At 44.7% G+C, this 11338-nt stretch overlaps 1 protein-coding gene across 2 annotated transcripts in view; it reads left to right on the forward strand.

Annotated features, from left to right (window-relative positions):
• Positions 1-10804, forward strand: part of COL4A1 (collagen type IV alpha 1 chain) — a 140231-nt gene extending 129427 nt beyond the window's left edge. The window contains exons 47-53 of one of the 2 annotated variants that reach the window (XR_013960181.1): positions 555-653; positions 1578-1790; positions 3869-4046; positions 4950-4966; positions 6838-6952; positions 8352-8524; positions 10440-10795. Coding sequence is in view for 1 of the 2 variants with exons in the window: in XM_080661168.1 (XP_080517294.1) it covers positions 555-653; positions 1578-1790; positions 3869-4046; positions 6838-6952; positions 8352-8524; positions 10440-10521 (860 nt within the window). In the remaining variant the exon portion in view is untranslated. Of the gene's footprint in view, positions 1-554; positions 654-1577; positions 1791-3868; positions 4047-4949; positions 4967-6837; positions 6953-8351; positions 8525-10439 lie in introns of both variants that reach the window. The other variant, XM_080661168.1, reaches the window with a different exon arrangement.
• The last annotated feature ends 534 nt before the right edge of the window (positions 10805-11338 follow it).

Raw genomic sequence — 11338 nt, forward strand, 5'->3', positions numbered from 1 at the left:
CCTATTTTAAGAGCTGTTGGAAAGGGGTGGGTGAAAAATAAAGGAGAATGAAAACATTTAGAATTGAAAGATAGCATATAGGAAAATGTAAGTTTAAACTTCCTCAGATTAAACTGTACACATGAGAAGAAATATTATCCATTGTCAGTATATCTGTTGCATAAAAATTATTTGAGATGCTGGAATATGGTCAAGGGGGACACACTTGAGAAGGTAAAAATGTGTCAAATAGCTTCCTCCCAGCCCACACAGCCTGCCTTTTCCAAAACGATCTGCCAAATAATAGCAATAATAAAAGCAAGAAACTAGGGAGAATTCTGAATGGGATGATGAAACGTTCACCCATTCAAATGTCCACTTGGCAGCTGACTTGGTGAACTGTGTACAGGGCTTTGCAGGAAGCAATAGTGCTTCTCTGGGAAGACGTTTATCTGCAGTCAGAGGTGTGCTGCTTGCCTTCCAGAAGGCTAGAGAGCACATTTCAACGGGGAAGTGAAAGATACAGCCTTCTGCTCTCTAGGACCGGAGCCCAACTTCTCTTTCTCTTCCTTTAGGTGTGACGGGATCAGTGGGCATACCTGGACCACCAGGTAGTCCCGGCTTTGATGGTGCCCCTGGCCAGAAAGGAGAGAGGGGACCCTCTGGACCTCCAGGTAGGTTTGCAGCAGTCTCCCAGCCTTATTACTGTGTCTCTGGGTTAGAAGCAGTAGGTCCAGTGTGCAGAAAACTGCAAAATGGAGTTGAAGATGTTACTTGAAAGATTTCCAAAGAAGTCTGTTTCTTAGAAGAAATTGGATCCTATAGAAGAGTTAAAGGGTTGTCATCACTTTTTCTGTGTAGGGAGGCAGACGTTGATCAAAGCGCAATGTTTCCCAGATGTTGCTGAAAGGAGGCCAATTTTGATGGCCCTGTGTGGTTTTCTATGAGGGAAGCAGGCTGCAGCCTCAGAAATTCCATTTCAGCAAAGGACAAGGGAAAGGAGATGACAATGCCAGTGTTGGCCAAAGGGCCCTTGTCTGCCCTGATGTGAAGTTGGCCTGCTTCCCTAGGAATCAGGAACTCAAATATCCCATAAATGACCAAGATGCTGAAGGTTCGGGGCATCAGGTGACTGAACAAAGGGCTCAGCCCAGCAGAAGGTGTGTGAACAGTTTCCCAGGCAGCATAGTTACCCCAGGGGATGGAAGGACCCACTGCATGGATGCTTTCTTACTGCCGTTTCCATATGCAGGCTTTGGGTCGATATGGAAGAGAAGCCACTTTAAAAGGAGGTTGTTTTAATAATTCTATAATAATTCTTTCCTAGAGAAGCCTCCAAATGCTATATGCATCACATGCATGGAATCTCGTCATTTATTCCATTTATTCATATATTCCTTTTCAAATATTTATTCATTGGACTAAATTGTTTTGAGCATCTGCTTTGCTTATAAAACATCGTATGGTAGTATATAAAAAAAAAGAAAAGCTAAGGTAGCAAGAAGAAGGTGGGTTGTTGTATTTGACTGGTCTTGCTTGGAGCCTTTCAGAGGAACATGTCTGTGACTAGGGAAACCATTTTCTCTTCTATCTTCCAGGTCCAAGAGGGTTTCCAGGACCACCCGGCCCTGATGGATTGCCAGGATCCATGGGTCCCCCAGGAACCCCATCCGTTGATCATGGCTTCCTTGTGACCAGGCACAGTCAAACAACAGATGATCCGCAGTGTCCGCCCGGGACCAAAATTCTTTACCATGGGTACTCTTTACTCTACGTGCAAGGCAATGAAAGGGCCCACGGACAGGACTTAGGTGAGACATTTACAAATGTATGATTCATCCAACATGGATTTGTTGAGGGCCTCAGTGGTGGAGAGCTGTATTCAGCTCTGGTCCTGTAGTTCAGGGTGCCATGAAGACCTAGTTAATGAAAAGAGGGCTTAGCCCTATTTTCCTCCATCCTTGCCAAATGAGCCATCAATTTAACAGCTATTGTATTACTAAATGGGAAGCCCAGAAAATGTAAAAGCTGAATCTTTGAAAAATTTTACATTAATAAAGCTTTTGATCTCTTCTTCAATTTATCAAGTAGGACCAAGATTTCTGAAATACACACTTGAAAGTTTGCATTGATATGTTTAAAACTAGTGGCCCGGTTCATGAAATTCATGCAGGGGCGGGGGGTGTCCCTCAGCCCGGCCTGCATCCTCTCCAATCTGGGACCCCTCGAAGGATGTTCTACTGCCGGTTTACATCACATGCATGGAATCTCGTCATTTATTCCATTTATTCATATATTCCTTTTCACATATTTATTCGTAAATAAATATGTGAAATCGGCAGTCAGACATCCCTCTCACAATCGGGGACTGCTGGCTTCTAACCGCTCACCTGCCTGCCTGCCTGATTGCCCCTAACCACTCTGCCTGCCGGCCTGCTCGCCCCCACCTATCCTCCCCACTGGCCTGCTCTCCCCCAACTGCCCCCCTGCTGGCCTGCTCACTCCAAACTGCCCCCCCCCCGCTGTCCTGATCACCCCCAACTGACCCCCACTGACAGCCTGCTCACCCCCAACTAGCCCCCCTGCTGGTCTGCTCACCCCGAACTGCCGCCCCACTGGCCTGATCACCCACAACTGCCATCCCGTCCTGGCATGATCACCCACAACTTCCCATCCCTCTTGGCCTCTAACCGCCTCTACCCCGGCCCCACCACCATTGCTTTGTCCAGAAGGTCTCCCAGTCTAATTAGCATATTACCCTTTTATTAGTATAGATAGAGGCCTGGTGCATGGGTGGGGGCCGGCTGGTTTGCCCTGAAGGGTGTCCCAGATCAGGGTGGGGGTTCCCTTGGGGCATGGGGCAGCCTGGGCGAGGGGTCTGTGGTGTTTTGCAGGCCAGCCACACCCCCATGGGGTGAGGGTCCCCACTTGGGGGGGGCATGGCCAGCCTGGGTGAGGGGCTGATGGCTGTTTGCAGGCTGGCCATGCCCCCCAGCGGGGACTCTTACTCTATGGGGGCGTGGCCAGCCTGGGTAAGGGGCTGAGGGCCATTTTCAGGCTGGCCACACCCCCCAGCGACCCAGGCTCCCAGCCCCTCCTTTTTTTTTTTCCAGCCCCTCCTGAGTGGAGGCCAGGGTGGGCGGGAAGCTTGGTTTCCTCTGTCACCGGGGGCAACCCAAGCCTCCTGCTCACTCCAGCTCTGTGGCCGCCACCAGCTTTGTTGGGTTAATTTGCATACTTGCTCCTGATTGGCTGGTGGGCATAGTGGAGGGATGGTCAATTTGCATGTTTCTCTTTTATTAGTGTAGATAGAGCAGCTTTACTGTGGCTCTTTTTTTTTTTTTTTAAGTCCCATATTATTCTGTCCAGATGTTTTTCTGCATGTTCTAAGCTGTGTCCCTGATATTAGTTTAGATCAGCAGGAAGTTCATATCTATGGTAATTTCCTTAGTCCCCCCCAGATACCCTCCAGTACAAAATCCAGGTTAGGTCTTAACATCAGACAAGAAGGGGCTATATAAAGAGCATCTCTGCATTTTTGGCAAAACTGCCATTGAAGGCAGTGTCCACTATGTTCGTACCCATTGTAGAAGGGACCCTGTGTTAAATATATTTTAGAATTCAATCTAAATGTCATACATAATTCTTTTTAGTACCTCTCTTTTCTTGATTACTTTACATTTAATTTAATGCTCATTTACAATCATACTAGTTCTTTGGTATATTTACTACCTTCTATTTATAATTCTTAAGTAATTTTATTCCCATTTTAATGATTAGGTTGAATATATGTCTTTCATTATTAGCCAGCTCAAAACCATGTGACACAGAGGTAGACAGTGAATTAGAAAGCAAATCCTTCACCTGCCATCTCTCCCTGCGCCTCCAGGCACGGCTGGAAGCTGCCTGCGCAAGTTCAGTACCATGCCCTTCCTGTTCTGCAACATCAACAATGTCTGCAACTTCGCCTCCCGAAATGATTATTCCTACTGGTTGTCCACCCCGGAGCCCATGCCAATGTCCATGGCACCCATCGCCGGGGACAATATTAGACCGTTTATTAGCAGGTGAGTCTAGCAGATGTATAATTGAAGAAGAAAAATTGCTTATAGTTTAGACAGAGGTGTGTTTTTTTTTTTCAAATGCCCAGCTCTGGAACAGAATTCATACCTCATGTGACTCACTCATGAGTTGGTTGTTTTTCCTCCTATGAGCAAAGCAATGTCACTGGAGTCCTCAGCAAGCATTAGAAAAATATTTTTAATTTTCCCCCCTTAAATAGTGATCTCCATAAGGAGCCTTTTAAGACATTTTTTTTTTTATGAATTGCTCATACCCCTGTGAAATTATCAAAATAATTTAATTATTTTTAATTATAGTAAAACACACATAGCATTATATATATCATAACCATTTAAAAATATTTTTATTGACTTCAGAGAGGAAGGGAAAGTGAGAGAGAAATAGAAACAGCAATGATGAGAAGGAATCATTGATTGGCTGCCTCCTGCACGCCCCCTACTGAGGATCCAGCCCACAACCTGGGCATGTGCCCTGACCGGGAATTGAACTGTGATCTCCTGATTCATAGGTTGAGGCTCAACCACTGATCTGGCTGGGCGAGATCACAGTCTTATTAAGAGAACTGTTCCATGTAGGATCCTGGAACCAGAAAGGCTGAGAGATGCCTAATAAATAGGAAAATCATAGGTTTTTTTATTGCCTTACATTAAAATATCGCCAGACAACTTCATTTGATTTTTCTTGTCAGCTTTAAGAAAACGTATATTATGAATCTGAAATGGGGAAAATCATGTATTACCCTTCCAAAGTGGCATTTTTCAAAACACAGACAATATTTTCTAAGTGTCCGTGTGGGGTTGTGGATTGTTGTGGGATAAGACTTTTCTTGCTCAGAACCGTGCTGAGTGTGTGAGAAGGAAAATAACCGCCTTTGTGTTTTTGTTTAGCTTCCCTTGGACAACAGGTAGAACATGACTTTTCATTTTTGTTTTCTATTTACCTTTTTGATAAAACTGACATTTGACCCTGGTTTGGTGGAGAACACCAGGGCTCTGACATGCATGTGGAATATTCCAAAAACAGGGCTTTAGAAGCCTGTGACTTAGTTTGCTTTTCTCTCTGGACCCATTAATTTCAGTAAGAAACCCCTGGTTCTGTAAGCATGAGTCATTTAAATGGCCCAGTATTGTATATTTCAGGCTTTTTACATCCTTCTGTTAACTGACCCATAGAAACTCAGCGTGAAGGGAACTTGCATCCTTTAAGCCCGCTGCTCCTTCAGCCATATATATACCTCACATTTCCTTTTGGAAATAATGCTGCCCATTTCTCCTGGCCTCTTCAGAAGCAGTTTCCATGGTTACTTAACTTAAGTTCCCAATAACTCTCAGGATTTAACATATTTCTTCTGAGGGCTTCTAAGAACTTTCTGGCTTTCTAAAGGCAGGAATCATCATAAAACTGTGGGTTGTTTCATTGTTGTATTAGTAAGACCACTGGTTTGAGAGCAGAAAGAACTGAGTTCTGGTTCTGGCTTTGACATATCTAACTGTGACCTTAGTTTCTTCACAAATTATATGGGGAATTAGTCTGTGAATTTTAAGGGACCGTAGAGCTCATTAACTGTGGTTCTGTGTTTCCTAATCAGCCATCTGACAGGGTCAGGACCACCTCCCGCACAGCCCCTTGCGTCCCCCTAGCCCAGAGTGAGCCTTTCCTTCGTGCTATATTTCTGGATTCTGTGTCTGGCAGGCAGATGGTGGCAGATGTATAAGGCCAATTTCAGTAACTGTCGCTTAAGCGAGCCTTTTAATTCATCTGCATTTGTGTGAAGAAAATAGAAAATTGCACACACCACACACACCCCCCCAAGTCCGTGGAAAATCAGATGACTAATTTAGGTCCTCTTCCCACTCCTCATCCATTTTCATGCAAATGTTCCAGCATAACTAGGTGTAATTATTAACACCATCTATAGTCATTTATCAGCGTTGCTAACACTGTTCATTTTGTGACTTGAATATAATTATTTTCCTGCTGGTGTTTCTTTTCTTTTCTTTCTTTCTTTTTTTTTTTTACAAAACATTATCTCATCATCAAAGGGTTCCCTTCGTTGAGGGTGTCTGAGTCAGAGCAGTGTGGGTTTTAATTTATTCCTGGACGGCTGTGTGTGAGGCAGCCTGGTTAGGAGGTGTTGGTCCTGGGGAGGGTTCTTTAGGACTGACTCCAGCTTCAGGGGTCCCAGTGACAGCCTTGGCCCAGGACAGGGTCTCGTTACTGGTGTGTTGGTCCCTGGTCTGGAACAGGTCTCCTGAAGGAGGCTCACGTGGACACTCAGCCTCAGGTGCATTGTTTGCCTTTGCGATTCTAAGTCACTAAATGCATTTCTTATATCTCAGATGATTCCTAGCTGAAAACCAATGTCTGGTAGCACTTGGATTTCACCAAGCATTAATTGTGTTTGCTGAAATACATGCTCATTGTTAAAAAACTGCAAACACAAAAGAGAAAGCGGAAGATACCGTAGCCCCGGCCCCTCTGGGAGATGGCTACTGTTACAGCGTGGCTTTCCCATTTTCCTCCTTCGACAAAGCAGATAGTTAAATCATATGTGTTGGATGTATTTTTGAATTTAATATTTTAATACGGAGACAGCTTATGACACCAAGGAGAGTGCAAGCAGTGGGCACATTATCCATTTGATAAACATGTAATTAAATCAGATCTAGTGAAGAGATTGGCTGCAAATAATGGGAAAATGCATGCACAAGTAAAGGCTTCATCCTGGGCCATCCCTTCAGCTGTTCCGAGTATCTTTGTTCTGGTCCCTTCCAGGTGTGCCGTGTGTGAGGCGCCAGCCATGGTGATGGCTGTGCACAGCCAGACCATTCAGATCCCGCAGTGCCCCAACGGGTGGTCCTCACTCTGGATTGGCTATTCCTTTGTGATGGTAAGTATTTGGGAGACTCCATATTTCCCTGGGGAACCCCCTATTAACACCACCACCTCTACTCTCTGATGCTGCCACCTTCTCAGTTCTGTGGCTCCTCCTGCTTAGGCCCATCTTCCATCGGATCCCCAGGGTCTGGCCTGCTCTTCTGGGAACCACAGTGGGTCCAGTGCCCAGCCAGGGCCCTCCTCTTGCCTTGGGAGGGGCTGCTCTGGGACTAGGTAGCTGGGAGGCCAGGGTGCCATTTCCTAGTCAGGTAGAAGAGGAGGGAGGTACACATTTGCAAGCCTGAAGGCAGAAACTCGAGTCAGGAGGAGAGCAGCAGAGTGTTGGCTAACAGTGTGCTGCCTCCTCCGCATTGTATCTGGAAGCGTGAGTGTCTATATCCTTCACGTGGAGTGAGACTGCCCCCCTGTCACCCAGCTGCCCCAGATGCCAGATGCCCTGGATGTTCCCTTCCCCTGAAAAAACAATTAAAACAGGAAACATGGTGCCTCTTTGAGGTCCATTGTAGTTCCTTATTTTATTTTATTGCCTCGATTTAAAGTGTAGCTTGAGTCTATGAAAGCTCTGAACTTGTAAGATCAAGTTCTACTAGACCAGTGGTCGGCAAACTGTAGCTCGCGAGCCACATGTGGCTCTTTGGCCCCTTGAGTGTGGCTCTTCCACAAAATACCATGTGTGGGCACGCATGTACAGTGCGATTGAAACTTCGTGGCCCATGCTCAGAAGTCGGTTTTCGGCTCTCAAAAGAAATTTCAATCGTTGTACTGTTGATATTTGGCTCCGTTGACTAACGAGTTTGCCGACCACTGTACTAGACTAACTCCCAAAAATGACCCTGCACACATACTTTCCACATCACCATTGTAAGCCATTAGACCAAAATGCAATTTAACAGTTACAATAGTAGTTATTTCTCTTTCTTGTTCAATTTCCTCTTTAAAGAAAAATTGATGATTTTTCTTTCCCTTATAAAAGGATATATAGCATCTAATCTAGCAAATATAGGATATAATTTAATTTAGAAAGTATGATGTCATATCAGTTGGTTATAGCATCATTTGTACATTTTGGCTCTTGTTGCATCTCCCCAGTTGGAAGAGGTTTCACTGTTTCAAATATAAGACATAGTGAGAAAAGCATTTCTTTAAATTCTAATGAAGCTGGACTGGCATCTCCTATTTTGGGTGGAGTGGCTGACTGGTATCTGGTGCTGTGTGGAGTAATGCCGTGCCCAGAGTGTGAGCATTGTGGGCATGAGTGTGTTCCCTGGTGATTGCATGAGGCAGAGAGCTGGCTTCCTGGCAGGGAGTGCTCTGGCTCCTCCCTGGAGACAGTGACACCCTCTGCTGTGGGTGAGTGGGAATTGCTGATACATGGTCCCTTTGTTCCGCAGCACACCAGTGCTGGTGCCGAAGGTTCTGGCCAAGCCCTCGCATCCCCCGGGTCCTGTCTGGAAGAGTTTAGAAGTGCGCCATTCATCGAGTGCCATGGCCGTGGGACTTGTAATTACTATGCAAATGCTTACAGCTTTTGGCTTGCCACTATAGAGAGAAATGAGATGTTCAAGTAAGTCGGAATGACCTTCTCTTGTAGCACCCTCACCCGGTTGTGGTCTTTCTTTTTAATCATCCCTGATCCATATACCTTCTAGCACAAAGTCTCAAAGATCGTTATGAAGCAGTAATTAGGAGTGCTCATCCACGTGTAGCAGCGAATATCTGATTCTGTTCTACATGGGCAGAGAGACGAGACAATTTTCAAAGGCAGAGCATAGGCGATGGGCTTAATTCTCTCATTGACTGAAGAACCGTGAAAGAACAAAGGTCATTTTTCATTTTTCTAGGTGAACCCACTAGAATGTAATTAAAGCAATTAAAATCTTCAAAGAGCATTTAAAAATACCGTATCTTTAACACTCAGAGAGGAAAGTAAGCAGCAGTCATTTCATTGCATTTATAGGGCTGAATTTAATGTGCTGTGTGGTTCTGAGTGGCTTAACATGACTTTGTTTTTTAGACACGTGCAAATAAAAATAAATTTCAGTACAAATGTAGCTGAAATGGAAAGGGAAGGCCTTCTTTTCCTTCCTTTTCCATTGCCAAAAGTTCACCTTTCAAATGCCTATCCCAGGAGGCTGCTGATCTTGCTGAAGTTAGTTGGGAGCCCCGCCTGGTCCCCAATGGACAGGAGCACATGAGGGGGCCTCTAGCTGTTGTTTAGTTCTAGCTGCGGCCCCTGCTAGAGTGCATGTAGGAGGCTGATGGAGTCTGAGCAGTTACTTACTATTCATTCCCAGAATAAATGCTTCTCACCCCTGGAGATAAGCCCTTCTGTCTTTGCCTTTTTGGGGAGAATTTTGTGGAACTCTGCTATGACCCCGTCTCTTTGTAGTTTAGATCATAAAAGGTGAAGCTACACACTTGCCACTCATAATTCTTTAAGTATCAGAACATCACCAGGTGCCTAATTGGTAGCTTGCATGAGACTTTTTAGGCGACTGGAAACTTGATGTCAACTTTACAGATAGAATTTACCATTAGCTCCCGAAATGGGCACTTAATGCATGTATCAATCAGCTCCTGGAGCTTTGTGTTACAGGGTAAATAGGTAAAAATGGGGGTATTTTTGAACCATATCCTGATACAGTGAACTAAAGTGCTTTCTTAACAAAATTAGGAAATATCCTATTATTATTACCTTAAAATAGTTTGGGGGCACTAGGATTTTCACCAAAGGTTACTAACATTAAGCAGCCTTAATTTTAGGGCAAAGTACTCTGCTTATATGATTCCTTTGGTTTTAATAGAATTCTATCTGTCAATTTTAGTTCAGTCTCTACCTTTCCGGTAGTCAAAACAAGGTAGGATTTTTAAGATCAAGGAAGCATTTGGGGCACTAAATGTCTTCCTTTCTCTTTGACCATCAATCATACCACCTGCATATAAATCCTTCAAACGTTACAAAAGTATTTTGAAGGCTAGTTAATTTTCCCAGATTTGTTGCTCATTGTAGCATTCCGTAAATATTTGATGAGAACTTGTGAAGTATTGCAAAGAGAACTCTTCTTCCCCTGGAGGAGTTTATAATCGGGTTGAGAAGACGAAGTTAAACTATAGTTCAAGGAGGCAGGTGGTGCAGGGAGCGAGGGGTTGGGGGGGGCGGTGGTTGAGACTTTGGAGCCAAGCAGACTTGGGGTACCTTCACTCTCTATGTGCTCCTGGGAACGTCACTAACCTCAGGGCCCGGGGATGGGGAATGCAAGTGATAACTTGCATGGCTCCATGAGTTATGAAGCCCATGAGATGCCCCAGCAAGTTTCCCACTCAGAGTCAGGCTGAATAATGGTGGCTGTTGGACATGGGGCTGGAGCCCATCCTCATCTGACCCCTTGGAGATCTCCGGGCAGGTGGGAAGGCTGACAAACGTGCCTGCGGTTTTGACAAGCAGTGAAGTGACAGCTGGCTGTTTTTTTGCATCGTAGGAAGCCCACGCCGTCCACCTTGAAGGCTGGGGAGCTGCGCACGCACGTCAGCCGCTGCCAAGTCTGTATGAGAAGAACATAATGAAGCCCAGCTCTCAGCTAACGTCACAACATGGTGCTACTCCCTCCTCTTCCCCTTCCTCTTTTTTTAACAGCAACGAACCCTAGAAATATATCCTGTGTACCTCACTGTCCAGTATGAAAACCGTAAAGTGCCTTATAGGAGTCCGCGTAACTAACACACCCTGCTTCATTGGCCTCTACTTGCTGAAGGAGAAACAGAGACATCGATAAGCTGTCCGTAGTGACATGCCAAATGGCACTTTTGACGAAATAAAAATATAAGTCTGTTCTACAATCCAGTGCACTGATGTGTGAAATGAGAACTCCATCAGAAAACCAAAGGGTGCTAGGAGGTGTGCGGGGCCTTCCATACTGTGTGAACGCCCGTTTTCAGTCTTGTATGATAATAGAGTCATTTTTCACCCCCGGATGAAATGTTTGTTTATGTCACTGTCTAGCTTTTTCAAAATTCAGGTCCCTTGGTCTGTACAAAGAATAGTCACGTGAAAACGGTGTTTCGAACCTCCAAGTGGAATTACGGGCTCAGCGGCCACATCTTTTGATCCCCAAATATAAATTTAGGTCTTTCTGCTATGTGTGGTACTATGCAGCTGCTTTTGCAGAAATCACCAATATCCTGTGGAATAAAGATGGTCCAAGAGTAGGCAGAAATGAAATATATATATATATATATATATTTTAGTAATTTATATAGATGTCAGCAGTTAGGCAGGTCAAGTTTTTAGTTTCAGTTCCACTGTTAAAATAAAGCTTATTACATAGATTCTTCCTTTAAAAAACTGTGTTGTCCTTTAACATAGATTTTTAAACACAAG

The sequence above is a fragment of the Plecotus auritus genome (genome assembly GCF_963455305.1).
Source record: "Plecotus auritus genome assembly, chromosome: 3".
Taxonomy (NCBI): domain Eukaryota; kingdom Metazoa; phylum Chordata; class Mammalia; order Chiroptera; family Vespertilionidae; genus Plecotus; species Plecotus auritus.